Here is a 25,829-nt window from a genome sequence, read left to right as displayed (position 1 = left end):
ATGACAGTCAGGAATCAGAAATGTCCAAGTAACAAAGCTCTCTGAACTGTCAGCAAGGTGAGGTTAAGCATTTTCATGCAACATTCTATAGATGCGCTGTAACTTCTGTCGCTTTTCATTTATAAGTAGGAAAAGGAAATAGATGGCAGTCTTCTTGATATGTAGTTTTCGAGGATAGGCAATTGTTGGGATGGGTTTTCTAACGCACGCGTATTTTTTGTGATCGTGTCATCAGCCCGTGTAGGACAGCTATGAACACAAACAACAACAAAAATCAGTTAGTAATGTCAAATAAGAGAGCAAATCAACTTACCGGCATTTTAGTTCATAGCTTGCTTATCTTTGTTCCGGATTGTTTTCACAAAATTCGTGCCGCGCGCTACCACGATGACATTTGACAAGTCAACTTAAAATGGCGGACAGATTGATTTTTGCTATACCAAAGTGAACCAAATCAGAGCCGCGACTGTGTTTCCGGACGGGTGTGTTTCGCTGTGTATGTGTGTGAAAACGCTCTCAACTCAGCCCGTAAAAGGAGATTTCTTTTCTACGAAGATAGGTTGGAACAGAATAAAAAAAAATGTGGAAAAAGAAACATAAGAATCGGGATGGCAAAAGAAGAAAACTCGGTTTTTCTTGATGTGTGTTAATTAATTATTATTCTCCTCTTTTTTCCAGTTGTTTTTTTTTCTCTCTGCTCTTTGGTTGCATCCTGCTGCAGCAGGATGCGCCATTGTCGATAGCAGTTCCAATTTGTTGTTCGTTCTTTGCAGTATTATTAATCGTATTTGCCTCCATAATAGGTAATAATAATTCACAATAATAAACTGGGTTTTGCTTGTCACTTTTCCTTTGTTTTCAAATACGTTTCTCCCAGTTGTGTAAGTGATCATTTTGTTTCCCTTGTTGTATAACTTGTGTGTATGCAAGTGAAAACTTATCTTTTCTTTACTCTCATTTTTTTTACGAAAATTTGGGATGCAGTTTACTAAAATTCAAGATTCAAATTCTTGTTTCCCTTTTGCTTTTGTGTGAGAAACTTTTTCCTGTCTTTCTTTGCTGGTTTAGGTTTTTTTTGTTGTTTGTGTTTGTGTATGTCTGTGTCACCTTTCATATAATTTGCTTAAGGTTTACATTCGTTTTAATTGAAATAATTTTCTTCACATAAATCTGCCAGTGACTGCACATTTAAATTGTGTTTTTTTGCGCTCTCATAATTTTTGTTCATTTCCCCCCGTATTTGTTCACGAGTTCTTTGAATGATAAAAATTAATTTATAATAATTTTATTATCATAGTATTTGTTTTAAATATTTGTATTATTTTATTTATTTAATTTAAATTTCAATATAATTTATATTTAACTAAGTTTTTTGTTTTCTTTTCTTTCTTTGAATTACGCTTTTATTTAATTCATATATTTCATGTATTTATAATAATTTACATTCTCATTTCATTTTAACTCCCTCGCGCTCGGATAGTTTCTCACCTTCCAGTGTAAAAAATATCCAAAGTTCATAACTTCTCCTCGCGTCCCGGTCAAATTCTTTCCCATACTTCGCCTACTACTGTTTTTTTGGTGATAAATGTAAATCTTTCCACATTGCCTCATTTTTTTTTTGGTTTTGCTTACTGTCTCTTACTTTTAGTAACAATTATTATTGCATTTTTCCGCTTTCTTTCGCTTAAATTTTTATCGTACACAAAACTTTCTTCCCATTTGCCGGTGATTTCTGCTGTTTGCCTTGGTTGTTTGTTTACTGTTATCTTTTTTTTTTGTTCGTTATTCTAAGTTCGGAGAATAATTAACTGTTTTTTTTCTTTCTGTTGTGGAGTTCAAAACAAAAATCGACTAATCATAAGTAAATGAGAAGCACTGCCGCGTTAAATAAGGGCTGCGCAGTTTAGCTTCCCTTGTATCCGCTCTAGTTTAGCTGCAACAGGATTAATTCAGTAGAGTATCGTACAATTATTATTTTTTGTTCTGGTTGCAATCGAAAGAAAAGTAGGAATAAGTGCTAAAAACGATCGTTTGTTGCGTAAAAAGTTAAGCTTCCATTTCGTTTCCTGTCTGTCCATATTAATAAATATATATACCTAAGACCACTAGCTTTGACTTTTATCTTCTTCTTCTTCTTCTTCTTCATCTTTATCTTGTTTGCATCCTTTGCGCTTCCCTTTACAATTGTTTTTAATTCTGTTAAAAAGTAAAAATATTATATTTTAATAGAATGCTTGCTTGCAGCAATAGAAAAAACAGAAACGTAATAAGTTTTGTTTAATTATTGTATATGTGTGGGTGTGTGAGTGGACTTAACCTCCACTCAGCGTTTTTTTTTTCATCTTATGTTTTGCTTAAACACATTCTGTAAGTTCTTAGTTGTCGCTTAATATTTAAGAATTCGGTTTCCATCCGTTTCGCTTACAGTGTAGTCAATAATTTGTTTATTTAATGTTAAAAATTAAGTAAATATAAAGAGCATAACAAATATTTTTCGAAACAAATTTCCACATTTTAAGTCTTAATAGCTTAAACAATGATGCACTATTTGTGTTCTTTTGTTGTTGTTTTTTTTGTTGTTGTCGGTTTGTTTGCTTAAAAATATGCATGTGTCTGTGTGTGTGTGTTTTGTTAGTATATTTGGTTGAATATTTTTTTGTTTGTTCTGGTAGCATTATTATCATCTGTGAATGTGGTTGTTGTTGGTTGTTCTACGCAGGTTAATGATTTCATCGATTCTTTTTTGTGTGATCGTGACTTTTGTGTCTTTTTTTTGGTTGTGGTTGTTGTTAATTATATTCGACGCGAACGCTCTTTTGCCGCCCAGCCAGCCTGCTGTGATGGACAACAGCAAAAACATTCGCCTGCACGCACACCTTACAAATCACCCGCAACTACAAGCGCCCGGACCGGCCTGAGTGCCTGGTCCCCGCTTTTTCCAATTATTTTTTTTATGTTTTGTCCTACAAACATGGTGGGAAATTGTTTTCCACCAACGACGGTTTTTTTTTCATCTCGCCGGCGGAATTATTACTAACAAAAAAGAAACACCCTGCGTTCAAATTGGCTGACAATTATCGTCGCCCAAAAAAGTTACATAACCTACGACACAGTGCAATAATCATTTTGACACATGCTCGGACCAGCATGCGTTCCAAGCGGAGAGTGTTTGTGTGTGTATGTTCACCCCTGCTGGGAATCTGTTGGGAGGCTGTTGCTTGTCGGTTGCAAAACGATCTCTTTTTCTAATTCATGTCGCGTGTCTGCTGTACGCGTTTATGAACGTGTACGTGTGTGTGTGTTTCTTCTTTTTGTTGGCCCAAATTTGCTCTGTCTGTCCGATGGTTGCGTTTTTCCTCGCTGCTATTGTGGATGCTGTTGTGTTCTATTTTTTTTGGCTGACTGGTGGTTGAATTTTGGCTTAATCGTCGGTTGAATTTTAGGTATAGCTCTGTTACTGCCTGCGCTGAACATGCCTGGGACAAATGGAAATCACACCCCGTTCCAAAATAATAGCGAAGATGGTGATCATATATTGCTTAGTTTATTTCAATGGTAGCCGTTGGTAAACGCTGCTGGAATTAGTTGTCCCTGCAAATGGAAAGAGATAAAAAAATGAGAACATTAGTGGTTTGTCGAAATGTTGCGCAACAGTTTTGTCTGATGTGTGTGTGTGTGTCTATTGTGTAAGTGATAAATTTGAGTGATTGTCATATGAATGATCGTTCAATTTAATTAGTTTGACATATTGAGTTTAGTTAATTCAATTCTCGAAACCGCTAATGCAGTTATTGTAATGATTGGATTCTTCGAAAAAAAAATTATTATATTTGTACATTTACGTTTGAGATTATTGTAGTACTAAAACTCGCCAACAAGTGAAATTGACTCCCACTAGAACTACCTGCATTAATGTCTGTTTTTTGTTTGAGCTACTGGCTAAGAGGAAGGTACAAAAATACAAACCGCATCTGGTCTAAATCGATTTGCGAAACTAGCTGTCCCACCGGCAGATGGTGCGAGACTCGCCCACGGTCTACTATCGGTACTCTAGCGAATGACACTGGGCCGGTGTTATCAAATTCGGATGACAACTGAAGAACGGCGCAGGCATCGGATGGTAATTGGCTTCACTCGATTTCGACCGGGTGGCTCCGTAGGGCGTGTCGCCCATCATCATCCCATTGCTGGTGGGTGGCGCCTGGTGGTTGGTGTGCACTAGAAGTTCGAACTGAAGAGCCAGAAAATGTTCAAATTGGCATACGGGGTCAGAATGTTGTGCAAACTAAATACACATGAAATAAGATATTGTAGGAACTCTATGTCTTATTCTGTAGTCGAATAAAGTTTTACTCTCACAATTATCACTTCTTTTTGACTACTACCTCTAAGCCGGGTTGATGTTATGGCAAATAGGGTTATTAATACGCTTCCTGGTGGCTTTTTTAATTTTCTATATACTATATATCAAGCAAACGGACTTTCACGAGTCTCTTCTTCTCCCTGTTCAACCGGACAGATCAAGTGATTTATTCAATGATGCTGTGTTCGAAACCTGGAAGCCTGGTATAGAAAAATCGTTTCACGAACAGATCTATTTTAAATCGTGCACCAACATGTTCCTCCAGTGAAACCCAACCTCAGCAACTCTTCGCGTGTGCTATTCTACAGGGTGCGCCAGCTGGATATATCCTTTTTCAACATTGAACAACTCCGCCATTTTTCAGCCAATTTTCACAAATAAACAAGTTTTTTTTAGGATATTTTATGCCATCTATTATAAACCAGGTTTAGAATACAACGTAGATTAAATGACCAACCCCATCTGATACACAAAAAGCAGCTCTTTTGCAGTTGCAGGCATTTTGCATTACATTGGACAACATTTCAGGCCTAATCGTAGCAATTTCAGCTCGTACGTATTAGAGATGGTAGGGTTCGGGTTTTTGGACCCGAAACCCGGACCCGACCCGAACCCGACGGGTTTCGGGTCGGGTTCGGGTTCTGTAAATTTAAGCTTCTCGGGTTCGGGTTGGTTTCCGAGTTTTCAAATTTGAAATTCTCGGGTTCGGGTCGGGTACGGGTTTTTGAAATTTTGAACTTTCGGGCTCGGGTCGGGTTCGGGTTTTTCAAATTACAAATTATCGGGGTCGGGTCGGGTTCGGGTTTTGAACAAAACAACCCAACCATTTCATGACACTGTTTGCGTCTATACACAAAACGCAGTCTTTTTTGTAGTAGTGAATTATACTTCGTGATACGAATGGATGACACATATAACCGTACCAAATGTTAGCACCTCTGAGTCGCTAGAATTCGTCGAATTTTCTGGTGCGCGAATATTGTATTTTTTCATTCTTGCATACAATTCCGTCTCTTCAGATTCGCAAGCTGCCTGAATTATTTAATTTTTTAAACGAACATCCACGAGAAAGCATTCAACAATACGTGTTTCACATCTAAAATCTCTGCGATTTATTTTCCATGATAATTAGTAATAAATCAAGTCAACAGGAATTTATCGGAAAATATCGGTTAAACTTTCTATAATGGAATAAAAGTTTCGACAGTTACTTTAAAACCGATACTCAGGCCGCAGCGACTTTTTCTCTACGTAAACGGTTTTGTGGGGTACATTCGTACCCCAGAACTAAAATCGCTCTAATATGTCTAATTTTTATTAAATTTATAAATAAATTGGATACTTCTATTCTAACTTCATTGGTAAAGTAACCTGTTTAAAAATATTCGTGTTTTGACTATTTAATTATGTAATATTTCATTTTGTATAGAACATGTCTTTAAAATACGTCAAAATTCTTTTTTTTCTTCATATTGCTTTAACTTTAAGTTTCAAATCGATTTTGACCATTTATACGTCGTTGTAAAGCTTATTAAATTTTCTTTTGAACAATTTTTTTCAAAACCCAGTCAAAAAGTATATTTATTCCGATGCTTTTTTGAAAACCAAACGCCAATACAAACGTCAAAAAGCAGCAATACGTGTATATAAAGTAAGTATGTTCCAGAGCCTGGGCTGCAGAAGATAACGAATCGAATGATGCGTCTTGCATATTATACACAAATCATATTCACGAATGTGTTTTGACTCTTTCATCCGCAAAAGCAAAAAATTACGATACCGATCCAAATGCATTTTCTAGTTACTTTACTATAGTGCTTTGTTATATCAATTAACATATACTATTATTCGGAAGAGTTGGAACTAATACAATTTTGCACAAGTTTCACGCTTACTATGTATCGATATTTTGCTTTTAAAAAAGATATATTTTTTTTTAATTATGTACACATGACAAAACACTAACGCAAACGGTTTTTTGGGGTACATTTATACCCCAATCAAACTTTAAGCGAGCATTGTTAAGTTGGTCAAATGAAACAAATAGGTTGTACCAGCTTTAACGGAAGTTTAATAATGAAATTGGTTTATTATAAAGATTGCTTGCAATTAAAATAAACTGTAACGGAAAAATAAATTTGAAATTTGAACTCACAAATTTGGTGGTACTTTGGTGTCATTATGGCGGCTCAAATTTAAAAAGATAAATTATATACTCAATAATAGCTCGTCCTAACGCTAATGATGGAACGTCAAGAACACGTCAGAAAATCTTGATTGATACCCTTCGATACAGGTTTGATCGTTCCAACCAGTAACGTGGGTGACGTCATGTAAACTGTCGAATACGAATTACCGATTGCCATAGCTCAATTTAATACATGTAACATATTATATGAAATTGCCTTGCAGGAATGGTTTCTGATAAAAAAAATAGAAATTTTGGTCAAGTACGACGGGCAAGGTTGTTGGAATCTGACCATTAAGCTTTCTGTTTCCCAATGAGTTAGCCGCCGATTTAACTTAATTTCCGGTTAAGATATCGACGATTTATATGTTTCTCAGAACATTACAAATTCGACGTTCAATAATAGTAAATATAAATGTAGATTCTACTCGGCAGTGATATGTTTTGTTATATGCAGATATAACTCAGTGTGTATGGTGCTACTTCGAGTGATTCTACTATTCTTAGATGAGCCTAGGGTCCAGCTCGGGTGTCTGGAATTAAAAATCTTCGAGATCTTTGCTTGATTCTCCGTATTAGCAAGTTGGATTCAGGTCAGGCTTCTCAAATTTTAAATTTTCGGGTCGGGTTCGGGTCGGGTTCGGGTATTCAAATTTTAAAATTCTCGAGTCGGGTCGGGTTCGGGTTTTACAAAATTTTTATTCTCGGGTACGGGTCGGGTTCGGGTTTTTAAGTTTTAAAATGTTCGGGCTCGGGTCGGGTCGGGTTTTTCAAATTTTATAATTTCGGGCTCGGGTCGGGTTCGGGTTTTTAAATTTTTATGGTCTCGGGTTCGGGTCGGGTTCGAAAAAATTGAAACCCGACCATCTCTAGTACATATATTAGCTTTGAGTTCGTCAAGGTTCTTAGGTTTGCTAGAATATACTTTACTTTTCAAGCAACAAGTAATTCATGATCAAATTACGGATTCTCTTGTTTGTAGGCGCCGAATGCCAGCTATATTTTTTTGCGATTAGCACTCACAGTTTTGACTATTGAACGATCGTTTTCAATATAAAGCGCGTTCTTTTGGTGTGAATTGACTCGTAGCTAAAATGTAACTATATGGCGTTTCAGAATAGAGTTTATCTGTCAAAATCAGCTGGAAAATGGCGGAGTTGTTCAATATTGAAATAGGATATTAGTACTAATATCACTTGATATACCGAGGTGGTATGGATATTGTGGTGCATATGGCCCCAACGTAAGTATATGTCTGTGTATACCTAGAGGCAATCGGAAAGTGTTCGTCATTCGATAAATTTTTTATTTATTTTTATCTACGCGACCTTAATTTTTTTTTTCATTCGTCACATTCATTTTATAACTGAGACTTGTGTCGTACTGTCACATATCGCGGTTAGCACAAGTGGCGACGCACAGAGGAGTAACTGGGGTCGAATCCTGGCCAAAATTATTTACTGCTGCTATTGCTGTTATTATGCCTTAATATGGCTAAAAATAGACCATAAGTAGTTTTTGGAACAATTTAGCATCTTTCCATCTACAAGTGCCGAGGTCAATTTTCTACATCCTTTCGAAAACAAGTAATCTCGAGGAGATCTTTGTGAATACAGTTGTTTTTCTAGTTGCATAAACAGATGGGGGGAAAAGGGAGAAGGGAAGGGAGTCCTGTGCACGTATTCATAGAGATATATATTGTCAAACATAGTATTTGGCATTACAGCATTTCAGTGTGTTGAAAACCGTCCGTTAATTATATTGATGAGCGGACTTTTTACCAGAGGGAAACGTTCGGTATAGCTTAGGTAGGAAAAAAAACCTAGTTTGGAGTATGGTTGAAATAAGACTGAACTGTTGTTGTATTTTCGATCTCCTCCTAGCTGTACATTTTCGTTCCCTCATTTGCCTATCCTCTCGGTTGACGTTTGAGAAATAGACTGTGGTAATCGACCGTAGAGTCGTATATTGTACAATTCTTCCCTTTTTAGGAGATTTTACTTTACATTAACCCTAAGATAGTTTATATTTACATCTAAACCTATTTATTAGTTCAGTTTACTTTTAGTTTATACAAAAAATATTCAAAAAATTTAAAATTAAAATTCAGAATGGACTCATTAATCCTATTAATTTTCTTGGAAAATTCAGAGCACTTAATTAATAAGTAAAACTCGGGTTTTCAGCCCTCTTCCTAAGCCGCTTCGAGCGCCTTGGACCGCCTCCCGGCAAGTTCGCCGTTGAAGACTTTCTTTTAACACTTTCTCTGACCTTTGCCAGATCGTGCTCCGGGAATCCCCGAAACACCTCCTCCTCCGAGCCGCTTCCAGCTCCGTACACCTTCTCTCCGCTATCTTCATAAGGCATTACCTTGTGTAAGCCCGGCATCATAAGGACGATTGGTCTCGCCTCCGGGTCTCGATCTCTGTAACGCCTAATCTGATCTCGGTGGGCGGTTATTTCCACGTTTCCAAGTAGCACCTGGAAGGTATTTAACGAAATTTGTTTTAGAAATATTGTTTTTACCCATCTATTTGGTAGATGATGATGTAGATTCTTATATCAAACAGTATCCCCTTCCATCAGATCACTCAAGTCGTCATTTGACTTCTTGGTAATTTTTGGAATATCCACTTTATTTTCATCATCTGGGATCTGTGGTGTTGTTAAATAATTTTTATAATATTTCTTTGGATTTAGTAAATCAAGCATTGTTTTTGGTTTGTAGAGAAACACTTTCTCTGAGGGTAATTGCCCGTTACTTGTCACAATATTATTCCTATAATTCATAAGGAATAAATTAATCTGATCCTCCAGATCAACGTCCACCAAATCAGGTTCTAATAAAAACTTTGTTAAGACTTCTTTTGTCGTTCTCACCAGCCTTTCAGCTTGGCCGTTGCTTGAAGAGTTATAAGGAGGACTTTTCATCGCCTTAATCCCTTGCATTTCAAGGAAAGAAACAAATGAGAACGAATTGAACGGAGGACCACCGTCTGATAGTAGAACATCTGGTAACCCAAATCTTGCAAAATAAGCTACCAATTTCTTCACCACCTTCGCACAATCCGTGCCTTTTTTCATCCATTCCACCTCCAACCACTTTAAGAATGAATCAACAATCAATAAAAAAGTGTGGTGAGAAAAATGAAAAAAAAAAATCGATATGAATTCGACTAAAAGGTCTTGTAGTAGGTGTCCAATGAGACAAAACCTTTGTCTTTGGCACTACTAGCATGCTACCGCACACTTCGCATGTCGTAACATAATTTTCAATATCTTTGTTTATCCCAAACCAGTAAACTTGTTTTCTTGCCAAATGTTTCATTTTACCCATTCCCGCGTGATTGGCGTGCAAAAGTTTAAGTATCCCGCTTTGCATTCGTTGTGGAATTACCACCCTGTTTTGATACAATACGCATCCATCAATTATTTCCAAATCATTTTGATTGGCAAAAACGTCCATAAGGCGTTTATCCAACTTTTGCGGCCAACCATCACGCATAAATGTCATAATCTGTTTTAAAAATATGACGCATTGGCAATCATTACAAAATCAATTGGGAATTCCCTACTAAAGTTTATAATCCTTACAAATTCTTGATCAATTTCAATGGGAACCGACTGCTCCAATGGGAATCGCGAACAGAAATCCGCATTACCCATTTTAGCAGAAGGCATATACTGGATTTCAAAGTCATAAATTGATAATTCAAGTATATATCTTTGCAGTCTTGTTACGAAAATTGAATTTTTGCCTTCTTTGCCGAATATTCCTATCAATGGCTTGTGGTCAGTGTAAGCTATGAACCTTTGTCCATATAGATATTTATGAAATTTTTCAATGGTACAAACTAAACCCAAGGCTTCTAAATGAAGAATTGGGTATCTTTTTTGTGCGTCATTCAGCGTAAAAGAGGTAAAACAAATTGGCTTTTCAATGCCATCAATCGTATGTGCAATTACACCTCCCAGGCCATAGCCTGAAGCATCTGTTACAACTATAATTTCTTTTCCCGTATCATAATATTCTAAAATATTAGCTGAAATCAAAGAATGTTTACTATCTTGGAAAGCCTTTTCGCAATTCTTGTCCCAATAAAATTTTATATCTTTTCTCAACAAATTGTACAGGTAATACCATTTGGAAGACATATGAGGCACAAATTTATTGTAATAATTTATTAATCCCAAATAGGATTTCAATTCATTAACATTTTTAGGCACTTTTGCTCTCTGTATTGTTGATATTTTATCTGGGTTGGGTAATAACCCGTTTTCCCCAATAATGTGTCCCAAATAATCCAATTCTGAGACAAAGAATTTACATTTTTCTAAATATTCTTTTATGTTTGCATTTACAAGTCTTTCTAAGACTAAATTCAATTTATTACGACAATCGTCCAAGTCTTTACCTGAAATACGAACGTCGTCAAGATAGCAGAACACTCCATCAATTTCCTCTAATATTTGATCCATAATTTGTTGAAATATTGATGCACTAGATGATGCACCCTGTGGTAAACGATTGTAAACAAATAACCCTTTAATCGTATTGATGACCATAAATTTCTTAGACTGTTCTGTTAAGGCAAGTTGTGTATAAGCACCTTGCAGGTCTAAGGAACAAAACGCTTTTAATCCACCTAACAGTGTGATAAGACATTTCTTATAACTCTTATCACTCTCTTCGGATATTATACCGTTTGAGAACATTTAGAACTTGATGCTTCGCGATGTTTTTGATAACACATACTACATGGGATAGTGGCAGGACTCATAGAATCGCTCAAATCAGCATAGGACAACATCAGTGCTAGAAATCTCAAACCAAATCAATGGGAAAGCAAAAAAATGGCCCATAAAATAGACATACCAACGAATTATTGGTAATGCTCAGTTAATGAAATATCTAAATTGTGGTGGAAAACTGAATTTTCCTAAAAGGGTTATATATTGTACTGAGCCAAAAAAAATCGAATTTTTTTTTTAATTGATTTGAAGTTTATACTCAAATTTCCAACGCGACTGAGAACTAAGAAATCAACGCTTTTTCTTGAAAAGGGCGATACTAGCAGTGATACCATTCAAAGAAAATCAACAGTGAATATTTCCAGATTTGGCTTTATTTCCTATTTAAGAACTATTGTGTTTTTTTACATCCTAGATTGCATGATTCAGTGATCGAAACCCAAAACTTCATAAAGTATTTGAAATTATCAAAATTTGTTTTTGCTATTGAAATTGACAAAATGATAGTATCGCCCCTTTGGCGATTGTTTACTTTTTCGGTCCCACCTATCAGCATTGAAATATCGCCCTTACGTTTTTTTGCAATAACTACCGTTCTACACCACCGATTTCGTCCGTGTTTTTTCAATAGAGATCATTGTTACTATTTACAGCTGGTATCAGCTTGATAATCCTAAAAAAATACGAAAAAAACAGTTTCGCCTCTAAACTGCTAGCAAAAAAAGTATCACCCTGTTTGTTTGCATGGAGCGTGGAGGGCGAAACTTTAAATAAACAAACAAAAATACAGTTTCGCCCGTTGTATTTTTTGCTGTAGTTTAAGAAAGCAATATCGTAGAATCCAAATTTTAGGTTAATTTGTTGCGTTTCAAAGCCCTCATTCGCATGTATGAAAAAAAGCCTTATGTTTACATTTGTAAGTATCGCCCTTTTCCCAAAAATGCGTTGAAATGAAATCGCAGCTCCTGATATCACGCTATCTCTGAAGTGCATGCGTGCATAGTTCCAAATTTTACTTCGACGTCGACTTTTTCTAAAGGTGACTTCCCAGTAGTATCCTTGATTTGAATTATTATCGCTAATCCTAATGCCAAAGAACAAATAAAAACCTCTCGAAAACGAACCGTTTGGGAAAATCATCATCATTACTGGAATTTTCATTTTCACGAATCTTTTCGATAACCTTCCGTCACTTGCGTTAAAACACTGGGTGCACAGTGCTCTGAAAATCTAGCGAAATCGTCTTAGGGCACCAGCGGGTCTAATTCAGAGCTATCTGCGCGGCGAGTTAAATCTGTAAAGAATACTACAAATTAATTTCTATTCCATAATTTTCAGTTCAGCAATTCGAGAGATCGTGCTCACCGCAAGCCATGAAAAATAGACTACGTTGTGAAGCGATGGTCACTATTTATTAAAAAATCACGGTTAAATAAAAAATTAAACTATTAAAAAATTTCAAATAGTTTATAATTTTCACAAACTTATTAGGAAAAATTGTTTAATAAGCTTTCGTAATATTGTGTAGGAAAAAAGCTGAAAATTTCAGTATTTTCTCTATCTGCAACTTATGAACCCTTAAGTATACCAATTAATTGGTATATGAATTGGAATAGGTTCGCCAAATTTTGGAAGAAGTCTATAAAATAACCCCTTGAAAGCTACCTAAAAATTGTTGTAGTTCGATGCAATAAAAAATCCCCAAAAATGAAATGTACCTATTAATGTGAAACACAGTGAATAATACATACAATAAAGACCCATTTCTATCAATCTCATGGTGTATTTTAGGCGGACAAAATGGGGAGATTGACTAAATCGGGCATTTTTTTCTTTATAATAAACTGAAGCTGTTAAAATATTCTTCCCGTCCCTTGATGTAGTCTGATAACTATTTATGATTATGATGAACTTTTTTTGTATATTTCCATCTTCATGATAAGGAAAACATGTTCAAGAAAGGATTTACTCGAATTCAGTCTTGTTCGTCTGCTAGAGCCCATCAAACATATGTTCATATGAGACCATTCATAAATTACGTAACGCAAAAATTGCCCAAAATTGACTCCCCCTCCCCCATGTAACAAATTGTCACAAATTTCTCCATCCCCCCTCCCCTATTACGTAACAAATTCCTAGAAATTTTTTTTTTCTTCGCTGAAAACATGTTACGTAACGATCAAGCTAACTCCCCCTCCCCCCTATGTCACAACATGTCACAACTTGTTGTACCCCCTCCCCCCCCCTAAAAGCGTTACGTAATTTATGAATGGTCCTTATTTGGCTGATAATATCGGGGTTTCTATGTAATATAATAGATATTCACCATTCGAAGAAGTTTCTTGTGAACGAGTGTAGAACGACTTTGTTTCTACTTACTTGAAATCAGTGGCGTAGCCAGAAATTCGGTTTGGTGGGGGTTTGGTGAAAAGCGATCTTACCGTCCAAACGGTATAATTCCGAAACCGTAATTTTTGAAGTTTTAAAATTATGCAGAATTAATTTTTCAGAAAATAGTAACAGAGTTCGTGTCTTTAGCGAATTTGTTGAGACTTTATTGTAGTCATGAATATTAACCTGAGAAAATTCACCACAAATACTTCTTGGACGATATACCGTCAAAATTATTTTATCAAATGATGCGCTGTTTAACGTTTGTATAACTCATCGAAGATACTAAACCTCCGAAATTGGCGGTTTCATAATGATGCTATCTTGACCTTAAATTACTGTTTTTAAACATTTGACCTGTGTGAAGCTGTGATCTCTTTCTTGATGTATTTGATTTTCAGCATCACCTATAGATGTCGCTTCTTCAGGAGCTACTCGTTCGCATACCTTGCGACCAATGCCTGCCAAGCCAATGGATGGCACTAATCGCGAAGTACTCGATTACCTGAGCGGCTTCACCCGTTACCACTGACTTCAGGTAGTGGACTTCAGGTAGTGGATCTCCGGAATATCCTGATTCAAAGCTGTCGTCGGTAGTTTGAGACCTTTTAGGCTGGATTTAAATGTAGGGGTGATGGGGGGATGTTGTAAAATGAGGAGCACTACCAGAAGGAATAGACGGAGGTAGTTTTGAAAGGAGACCAGCCTTTATTTTTGAAGTCTTGACTTTCAAAAGCAGAACGAATTTGGGTGTTTAGGGACTCGTTTCCTAGATACCTTCAAAAATTATTTGGATGTCCTCAAGGTCCTGCCGGATTGTGTCAAGATTTTCGATCCGTAGCGCCACCTCGAGCCTGTTCCTTTTCTCCTGGTATTCCGTCAGAAATATTCCTGCTCTTCTGAGTGAAGTAAGAAGCGCCGTATGTCGAAGCACTAGTTGACGTCTCTTGCGATTGTCCGCCATGTTGAAAGATGCTTACGTACGCCAGCGAGTGGATAAAGAGCGTAAGTTTTTTTGGGAATATATAAGACCAGTATCCCCGGGAAGGATGGATTAAACCAGATTGTGTGGAGATCTTATGCTGAAAAACTGGAATTCCAATGTTAACAGCGGCCTGGAAATCTGGCCCTAGAAGGATTCCCTGCGGGTCCAAGCGGACCAGCCAGCGTTCTGGTTCATGATTTCCTAGTTGTGACCGCCCGTGTGCCGTAAAGTTTCAAGTAATGTTCTTACTTCCATTCAATTATTTACAATTCTATCTTATTTATCTTATTTTGTTTAGTTCATTTTATTCACGCTCATGCTACGCACTGTACGTTTATGACCCCTTAAATTTAAGTACTGGTTGGAGTATTGCGAGTCAAACGTAAGTTGCACAAGTAGTAATTTTTCGTTTTTTCCCGGTGCTATACCGGTGTGGTGCAAAAAAGAGAGATAGGCTGATTGCGCCCAAGTTTGGAAGTGTACCCAATACACTGGTGTAGTGCATAGTTAAAACTGAAAATGTCATTAGGTTGCACTTGTAGCATGTTATAAATCTTTAATTGTTGCTCGGATAACGACTGTCCGTAACCAATTAGTAGAAGTAGTTTGTCTCATACTATCTTTCTCGTTTGCTAAACAATCAGAAAGTACGCAAATTGCATTCTAGTTGGTATGCTGGCAGAGTAAGTGCAAGAAACTGTTACTATAGTAAAGTAATGCTGTCATGTAAGAGCAACGTAGACTGCAGAGTGAGTGAGAGAAGCAAGATGGAAGCAGCAGCTGATATAAACATACCATTCCGACAAATCAAAGCTAGGGTGTCAGGGAATAACGAAACGAATTTGCGGTTTTCACTATGACATCCTCACTTTGATTTGCTGTAGACTTAAGGACGAATCAGACGATACATCAGCTTCCGTCAACGGCAACGGAATGTCACCGTTCCGTCAGGATAAGTTACATGCAGTTAAATGAAGGCATTCACACACAACATCAACAGCACGGAACGTTTTGACGTACGGTACGTGTGAACGGGCGCAAGAGAAACGTATTTAACTTATCCTGACGGAACGGTGACGTTCTGTTGACGTTGACGGAAGCTGATGTATCGTCTGAATCGCGCTTTATAGCTCAGCTTCTTGCGCTCACTCTGTCAGCTTCGTACGTGTTGTATGTCTGCTTGTCTGTAAATGGTCTATCTGTTCATAAAAAAAAATAAAAAATACTCACCGGGCTGTAGTTCAGAGGGGCACGGCTCACTGCGATCGCGGGGAATCCGGATGGCTGCGGGCTCGTTGCCTGAACGTACCCTACGCTGTCCGCCGCGCTCGAGCTGTACATGTCGATCGTCGGGCCGGGCGAGTTGGTGTTGGTGAAGCCGGCGGTCCGCGCGTTCGTCGTGTGCGGAGATGCCGGGGTACCGTAACCTTGCGCTGCTGCGGCCGCTGCCGCCTGGTAGTTGTTCATCACTGCAAATAAATCCAGGCAAAAGCAAATTAAAATTAGAAGTCTGTTAATTTTGGGGTTAGAATAGTGGTAACTCACCTGACAGGGCCTGTGTTAGCAGCGGGGTGTTATTGTTTGGTGTCAACTGTCCATTTGTGATGTCCACTGAAATGATGCAAACAAAATAGAAAAAGTTTCATAAGCTTTTTTGCTTCAACAGGTTCCAATTCGCTAACATATAGTGAAGACAAAAAGCTTGTAAGAAAATTTTAAGAAAAATGTATGTTTTTGTGTGGCAAACCATCTTATCATAAAATACGATCTCTCTTAACAAATGTTTTCTTTAGTTTCCGTTTCAGTTCGAAGTAAAATTGTACCTAACCTAACCAGCACACGCTGCTTCCTTCCGGCCTTAAATCTAGTTTGTAAATCGCTTCTTACAAATTGATTAGGAAACTTTCCTCATTTTCTCAACTATATTCGTTTTTGCTCCAGTTGCCAACTACAGTTCCGATGGGACTAACTAGACAGCTATCGATGACGACTATTGCTAGAGAGTTACCTGTCATTGGAAAGTAAAACTCATTCCTACATAAAGTTAAACGTAAAAAAAAAGAAACAAACGAGACTATCGAACAATTTCCACATATTTACAACCACCCCAAACGCTTCCGGCTCGGTTCGTTCCTTCGTTCGCACTAATCGCCGGATGTGCCCCATTAATTCCCATTAGCCCATCGCACGTGTGCCGCCACACTTTCATACGCGTCATCCGGTATGGTCAGTCAATGGGGGCAAGCGGAAACATTAAAAGTCTTGAAAAGTTTATCTCCCCCCAAGGGGAAAGCTGCCGGAATGGGGAAGTCTTTGTAATACGCGTCATCAGAAGGCAGAAGAAAGAGAAAAAAAACTGGGAGACAGCAATTGCAAATAAAAACAGATTCCTGGCGCCGGTAAACTTTTGCTGCCTCCCATTCTGCTCAGTCCTACAGGCAGAGCGCTCGATCTCTTCTGGAGTAATTCTAAGAGGAAGAAAACTTTCTGTCCCTCCGCGATGGGATTGTCCTCACCACCACCACCACCGCCACCATTCGTCGGATTGAAACAAGTCACCACCGTCGGTACAAAGGAAATTGTTTTAAAACATTTAACGTAACGTGATATTTTGTCGTGGAAGGAGCTACCTTAAATATATTGCAAAGCCTAACAAGTTTGAAAGAAAGCGAAAGGAGCGGAAGGGGAGGGGGAACACTTTGAAAATGGGCGACTTTTGAAGACTTTAAAGTTTTGTTTTTACTTTCGTTAGTTGTTGCTGTTTCGAGGATAGGTTTCTAAGAACAGACGAGGAAGTACTTTAAAGTTGTCGCCAAACCGGGCAACAGGACATACGCCACGAAAAATATTCATTATGGATTTTGTTCTAGCTATTCACACTCGCAAATCCATAATGAATATTTCTTGTATGGTTTCTAAGGAAAATTTAAGGGTTTTTTGGTTTTTCAAAAATATTATTGGGCTTATGGTATAAGCGTGGAATCTTTCCGGAATCATAAACCCAAAAAGCCTGATTTTGGATCACAGAACTATGAAAATAAAAGAATACCTCGTAGTTTGGAATTTTCTTACAGAATTTGAAGAAGGTTCGACGGAAATACCCGATGGGGCCATAATTCTAAATTAGTGAATGAACCATTATTTTAGGCATTTTCTGTTAGAATATTGGTTAAAGTGTTCGAAAATATTTTGTTACGAATAAGAAATAAGATTTGTAATGCTAGACAAGTTGATCAGAAACTGAATTAGTTTTTGCCGTGGTATCATCGTTCATTAACCCTTATCTCCGGACATATAATTTTGAGCCATTCCTGTTACATTTATGTTGCTCTCATTGTAGGCTTTTTTTGCTATTCGTCATTTGTGCGATGCCATATTTAATAATATACATTCATAGTCATTTGCTGATATTGTGAGCTGAAGGTAATGGATTATTCCGCTAAAATTTAGTACAGACGCTCAGAGTGAGATGGCCATCTTGAATCTTTTTTTAAATTTATTTGACGCGGCTTATAGCGAGGTAGCTTGTTAACGATATGCAAAAAATGAAAATATCTATTGATTATCCGTTTGATCTCGTGAACGCAGCTTTCTTTTGCACGAACAACTGCGTTCGCGACGGGGAAATGTTTGTTTGACCCGTCGTCATTGGTATTAACTTCCTCGCCGAGGTTTCTTTCAGTTGATTTTAGGGTGCTGAGTGATGCTTTTGCGGTTGATCATGGTCTGAACAGCTGTCACAAATTTGGCAACCGTTTGGTGTTTGGTGTTGAAAACTCTGCTATGGGTTGGTTTGCCGTAGATGCGTTGGCAATCGGTTGAGATGCATTTTCTTTTGTATCTTCAGGTTGGTTGACCATGGTGAGACGTCTGATTACAGTACTTGCGGCTGGGAGTTCGCCCTCGTGGACGCATAATGTAGTTCGTTTAATAGTTCATTCGTAAGTTTTGGATTTTATAACGAAGGTTTACGGAAAATGACTTTTAACCTGCATTTTCACCACTAGAAAACCGTTAGAAATCCCCATGAAAAAGTTTTTCCAAGTATCAGGTGCGTCAGATTCTGCTTCTCAATATTGCGGCATACATTATGCAATTAGTTCAGGAGGGGTAAGCGGCGATAGGTCATGTAGCCTTACCTCTATATAGTCATTTTCAATATACACGGAAATCTTAATACCAACGTTGTCACTTTCAGCCACGTGTTTTAAGTTGTTCTACACAATGAATCGTTCGGTTTGGACTAACCCGTTGAATGGTATCAATACTGCATTGCGGAGATGATGATTCCGAAGATAGCGGACCACCGTAATCCTATGCTCCATTTTTACTACACGAAGACTCGGTTGTATTGCATACAATTTAAAGCCAACGAAGCTTTTCCGTTTACTTTACTGATGATGGCAAGAATAAATACGTTGTGCCCTTTGTTCACTAGACAATGTACACTAGATCGAGAGGCTGCCGGTTATCGTTCACTAGGCGCGATTGTAGGTCTGACTCGGTCATACCTAAGTAGAAAGTGGACTGAATTTTGAATCTTTGTAAATATTGTAGAAAATTAAACCTACCGAGGAATCTGAAAACGTTTCACAAAACCGTTCTGAAGAGGTTTCACGATGGATACATGTTGAAAAATTAATTGTACGCCTAACACAGGACTAATGATTTTGTTAGATACTTTTCTTAGTTGCTAAGCGCAAACAGAGGTGCTCGTTTATTTTTGCTAGAAGCTGAATTCGACTCGAATCAGATCATTTGAATTCTTGAGAACCCAAAACAGAAAGTATTCCACATATCATTCTCGAGTTAAATTCGAGCCCGATAATTTGTAAATTGGAGAACCCGAGCCTGATCTGTACACAGAGAATTTTTAATTTGTAAAAACGGGACGCTCATTAATTTTGTATATTGAACCCGAAATTCACCAACAGCGAGAACACAAAATTGTAAAAATTAAACTGGAACATTTACAATCAACTAAACTCGAAATTTAAAATTTGAACAAAAAGCTTGGTGAACCTGATCCGACACTGAGAATTTTAAATTTCACGACCCACACGCAATATATTTATTTCAAAAATTTCGAACCATGATAATTTACCTGTATCTCAAATATAATTCTTTAAAATTAGAAAAACCTATACCCAACATTTGTCCAACAAATTTACTTTTACATCAATTGAATACGAATTAAAATTTAAAAAATTCCCACTTGAAGCACCGGAATTCGATCTGTATATATTCAACCTAGAATAGCTGAATTCAAGTCTAAAGTTTCGTTGCCGATCCAAACATAATATTTTTGGAAGCCTGATACCGAAAATATTGTCAACAAAACTCAAAGGTTCAAATTTTGAAAACCCCTCCTGCGCCTAATACTTTTAAATTTCTTTAAACTGAACATGAATTGAAAGTAGAATTTTAAATTTGATAAGCCAGAATACTAACCGAACTCTGAAATTTTCAATATAGAAAACCAAAATTCCAATTTAAAAATTCAAATTCGAAATAAACTAATTTAATCCCATGAGCACCCGAATTCGAAAATGATATGAATTATTGAATTTTAAATTTGGAAAATCCGACCACAACTGTGCATATCAAATTTGTGGAATTTGAGAAATAAATTTCAAGCACTTGTAAACTAATTCAAGATTCCTAGTAAAGTACTCACAATTCAAAATCTTTGCTCGTGAAATAATTCGCAAAATCATAACATATTCTTCATTTATTCGTGAACTGATGATTCATGATTACTAGTGTAATAGTCACAACTGACCATGCGTGTGCTTGAAATAGGTTTCAAAATAATAAAATATTATTCATGTATTTGTAAACGTGGTTCAAGAATCCTAATTTCCTTAAATAGTCGCGACTAACCATTAGTGCTCGTGATTGGTTCTTAAAGCCATGGATTCGTGAATTATCCTAAATGCAAAATTCACACTATATATTGCGTGAGCTTTTTCACAAAATTGGGACTATTATTCGTGGAATCATTTTTGTTTCATGCGATTTTTCCTGAAATATCATATCAGCAGCAAATATGAGAAAACCATTAGGACCTCGAACATTGTCATTCATTTTATAAGGTTCAGTGTAATGTCTGGTCACAAAACGAGCACCAAAAATACATTATAGAGCCACAAATCGATTAAGATACCGCGAATAAGTCGCACTTCAATGCTCCAGATCCTATTATTCTCTGAGTTAAAAATCCGGTAGTAACCAAACATAGCATATCACGATAGGACGAAGCTAAATTACGAATATCATGATAAAACTGTTGATATCATGAGTATGAGTCTTATCTCTCCACGTGTCAAATTCGAAAGTAAGCTTAAGAATAAAATATCACGATGAAGTCCATACAAATTACACGAAACGTGACTAAGATCCTAAAATCATGAACATGAATCACTCTTTTCGTGACCAAACTATCATGATAACGTGAATAGATATAAAAAAATCGTTACTGAGATCCTATAATAATGAACATAGATCACGCTTCTCTGCGAAAAAAATCGTTAATAAACTCATGAATCAAATATCACTGTAAAGTGATGAGAGATTACGAAAATCGCGACTAAGCTACTGAAATCATGAACACCGTCTAGCTGTCAACATAACATAACAAGAATCATAACAAAACTAAACATGCCTAGGGAACAACCAAAGTAACCGGACATTGGAATGTAACGCCATGTATAAATTCGGGGTGAACTATTTTTTTGGAGCACAAATAGTTTCATGAATACATGGGTTATTATTCATAATTTCAGGAACTTGATCACGGTTATCGTAAATCGCTCAGTTCACGAAATCGAGAATGTTTCATGAATTTATGAACGGATTGTTTCGTGTACAGAAGCCGAATCAGACCAATTTTTTAATTTGATGAGCTTATTCAATTTAATTTACTTGAAAATTTAAATTCAAGAGAACCCAACAATAAAAATGTTCAATTTTCAAAACTTGATCCCGTTTTTCAACTTTAAAAAATATTTTGAAATCCTGAATACGACCCAATCTAGAAAATTCAAAATTTAGAAAATTTAGAATTCAGAAATTTTAAATCTAGATTAATCAAATCCCACTCCGGTCAGAACCACAGTTTGATGATAAAAGTGAAAATGCTCCGAAGTTTACATTACACAATTATGCATAGAACGGTGGCATGCTTAGGAGACAATTTTTGGGACCTACGCACTTATTTTTTTCTGCCGAATCTCAGCTTTTTTCGCATCTTTTGCCGAAATCTCAGCAAACAACTTTTTTGCTGAGATCTCAGTAAAAGTGACGTTTGATAGCTAAGTCTCGGAAAATATTTCACCGAAAACCAGCAAACAAATTTCACTTTACTGAGACATCAGTTTTTAAATTTGCTGACTACACAGCTGTTGGGAAATTGCCGAGCCGAATTGAGTGTGTTTGACCCGTTTGGTAAATTCGGTACGATGCATATCATTAGATTTGAATTACCAGTCCAACATGTACCATGACGACATTCCGATTATGTCCCAGGCGAAGGAATCGAACTTGCTGAAATGCGCTATTTCAATAATAATGGTTGCACTTTTTTAAGAAAATCAATGAAAATATTAATAATAACGCTAAATTCAAACTAATTTACTTCAAAAAGAATACTAAACTCACTCAATTCGCTGAATATTTTTCTCTGCAAAATTTTCTTAGGTTACATTTTTAGTTGAAACTAGTACAATACAGAGATAATAGGGAGAGAGAGACGAATAGTGAAAATCAGTCAAAACGGCAACACTTTCTTTATGATTATTTCAACACGACCATTTTGGCAACCGCTTCCACATGTTTGCGTACAACCCAATTTTAAAGTCTGTTTAATTTAACCCACTGAGAGTAAGTACAAGTAAAGTTTTCAACTTGTGTAAGAAATTAAACTGTCGCTTTGAAATGACAACAGCAAGTATCAACTTGCCACTGTTTGGCGCTTCGATCGGCCAGCAATCGCTATACGGGACTTGTATGCAAACATGGATACAATGGTGACTCACGCATGCAAACCTGTATGCGATGGTGTTTTTCAACGTATTTTCATTTAAATGTTTACACAGGTTTGTCGGAAAAGTTTGTTCTAGCTTATATGTCTGTTCTCTGTGTTTAACCTCAACTGTCGCACTGACACAACCACACGTGCACCATACTACATGAGATGGATGAAACACATTTTGGCAATACTTCAAACATTTGTACGTTTGCAACTATTTTGAAATTATTGTTTTTTGCTGGACATATATTAGAATTAGTGGCCATCCTGGGGGCCATCCATATACCACGTGGACAATTTAGGGGAGGGTGGGAGTCACGAGAAAGTCCACGCTTGGGGGGGGGGGGGGGTGGGGGGGCATTGGAAAAATAGTGGACCTTTCATTATATTTTTGTCTTTTATAAGAAGATGAAATCAAATTGTATCGTTATTGGTTTGAGCGCCTACCTACATTATTTTTTTTTCAAATTTTGGAATAGTCAAAGTACCAATAACAGCATAGTGTTTGGTGGTAACTATCATAAAAATATTGGAGGAAATCATGCGAAACAAAATCCGAGAAAAAATATTCAGGAATCTATAGTCAATTTTATGTTATTATGATGAATCTTTAAAACGTAAATATAAAAGATCATCATGTCTTTAGAAATGAGATATTTTCATGGAAATTTCACAAAAGATTAAATACTCTGTGGTTGAAGTTCGAACCATTATCATTTAGTCCATCTTCGCCCTAGTAGCCTAACCCATAGGAAAAAATTCTGAAAATTCATTTTTTTGAAACTATTCGAAAACAATTGGGAAATCCAGGTGGACATGGAGGGGTGGTGGGGATGCAGGAACTGTCCACGCTTGTCCACGATGGGGGAGGAGGGGGTTAAAACGAATGCCTATTTTTCGTGCTCTACAGTGTTGCAACCCCTTAAACCTAGTATCGTTACACAACATTTTTGTTCTATTTGCATAGTGCACGGCGTGGTTTAGTGTCAAACAGAGTGTAGTCGATCTTTCCAGAAGCAGATTTTTTTTATTTCTATTCTAGAGGTTTTAACCTTAAGGTCATTCGCCTCTTCGGGTAAGAAAAATCTCTTATGAAAATTTTCTAACTTTATGTGCGGGGTCGGGACTCGAACTCAGATGCGCTGCGTACAAGGCAATCGATTTACCAACTACGCTACGCCCACTCCCCAAGCAGATATTAATATCTCTCTTTTACAGAGATAAATATCCCTCTTTTTCAGCTCAAATAACGAAATCCGTCCTTATTTTAAATTTATGTATTTGACACCGTTCAGAGCAGTAGCGTAACGAAATCGTGAATATTTAGTGTATTTACAATGGGTAAAAAATATAAATATAAAATATTTTTGGTCGTCCGCTGGATCTCGTGGACGCAGTTTGCTATTGGGGGCGGAGATCTACTTTCGCGGTCGGGAAACATTTGTCTGCTCGCGTACTACATTTTGGGGGTCATGCATTTCACGTCAAGCCCATCATCGTTAAAGCTGATCGTTGCTGATGGTGCCAACAGTTAATTTTGGGGTCCTGCTGATGCTGCTTTTGCTGTTATGGCCTAAACAGAGCTGCCATAATTTGGCAACCGTTTACGGTTCAGGTATTGGTGTTGAATTTCTACATGAATTGGTTTGCAGTAGGTTGTCCATGGTATGTGTTGGAATTTGCTACTTATGGGTACATAGCGTGGTTTGTTTAGTAAAAGTTCCATGAGTTTTTAATTGTATAACCAAATAGTAAGGAATAGGTTTTTTGACCCGCATCCTCAGCACAAGAACACCGCTAGAAGATACCCGGGAAAAAGTTTCTTCAAGTATCAGTTGTAACGGTTTCAGTTTCTCCGTATTGCGATATGCATTTTGCAGTAGACGCAGGAGGGGCACGCGGTAATAGGTTATGTAACCTCTATTTTGTCACGGGAATCCATAGTTTGGCTTGAACTAACGTGTTGAATGAATTCACTACTGCATTGCGGAAGTACTGAAGATTAACTAATTCCGCAAGCCTCCATTTTCTCCTTCGGAAAATGTTTCGTTTCACGAAAATTCAGTATTATAGAACAAAATTTAATGTCAATGACCGCGGTAATAGCAGGTAATAGCAGCATTTTTTCGTCATGTCATTTTCACTATTGTACTCTACCTTGAAATTTACAGAAGTATATGAATTCATAGGTTATTTTTCCGGATGTGTCACAGGATGAATCTCTGGTCTTGTGTCGATCTGACTTCTCCAATCCCATTTTAAAATTCGGGGTAGTATTCAAGACAGAATACGTAGAGGACCTTCGGCGTTTAAGATCTTTATTGCCCGATGTATTACATTCTATATTATGGTCCTACTCATAGAGGTAAAATCTGTTTCGTTTAGAATTTGATTTGGTTGCTTGTCAATAACTAAAGCGCTTCTCATTGTCATTGCGAGAAGCTTATAATCAGGGCTGCCGAAAGAAATAGCATCCAAGGTTGAAGGTCAAAAAAGCGACGCAACTTTTTCTTACTTGACCGAAATGAACCAAATTTTGCCTAGTTTCTCATTAGAGTGCATTGTTTACATCCGCTAATTTTTGCAGTTGTCAGTGTGACTTAATATGCCATACAAGCCCACATATCATCAAAGGTTGTTCCTTAGACATATCTTAATATTATTTAACAGGTGAACATAGCTCAAATCGCAATAGAAAATTTGTTAACTGGATTTTTGTATAGAAAAGTACACCAAAACCAAGGAAAATTATTGGTATGTTTTCTTAGTTTTGATATCTAGTACGTCTCTAGTACCGTTTTTACGCATGGGCACACTGGGCCCCGTACTGAAGGGGGATATAAATCCATCCTGAAGTATGTACTCGAAAGAATGGCCGAAATCAGAAATGAAAGTCGTTTATAGTTTCAATTTTATTTTGGCATTATTTTATCAATATGCCAGTGCCACTTAACAAGTTTCTATTTATTTTGAGCATAACCAGTCATATGTGTTGTACTACATGCGTATGAAGCACGGAGTGGACCGAAGCGTAGCGACAAACAAAAATGTGTCTGGCAAGCGTTCTGCGGTTGTGGCAAAATGATTCAGCTCTTTATTACATTAGCAACCTCTACTATGG

At 37.1% G+C, this 25,829-nt stretch overlaps 1 protein-coding gene across 1 annotated transcript; it reads right to left on the bottom strand.

Annotated features, from left to right (window-relative positions):
* Nucleotides 1-1,019: 1,019 nt before the first annotated feature.
* LOC131688341 (RNA-binding protein Musashi homolog Rbp6-like) lies at nt 1,020-16,897 on the bottom strand. The gene is made up of 5 exons (XM_058972544.1): nt 16,780-16,897; nt 16,225-16,290; nt 15,910-16,148; nt 3,967-4,231; nt 1,020-3,591 (listed from the first exon to the last, which is right to left on the bottom strand). Exons 1-4 carry the CDS (start codon nt 16,895-16,897, stop codon nt 4,040-4,042), a joined length of 615 nt encoding a protein of 204 aa, XP_058828527.1. The 3' UTR covers nt 1,020-3,591; nt 3,967-4,039.
* Between the last annotated feature and the right edge of the window lie 8,932 nt (nt 16,898-25,829).

Source organism: Topomyia yanbarensis, chromosome 3, assembly GCF_030247195.1.
Source record: "Topomyia yanbarensis strain Yona2022 chromosome 3, ASM3024719v1, whole genome shotgun sequence".
Lineage (NCBI taxonomy): Eukaryota > Metazoa > Arthropoda > Insecta > Diptera > Culicidae > Topomyia > Topomyia yanbarensis.
Note: the sequence above shows the minus strand (reverse complement) of the source record. Positions and strands in the feature narration are given on the sequence as shown.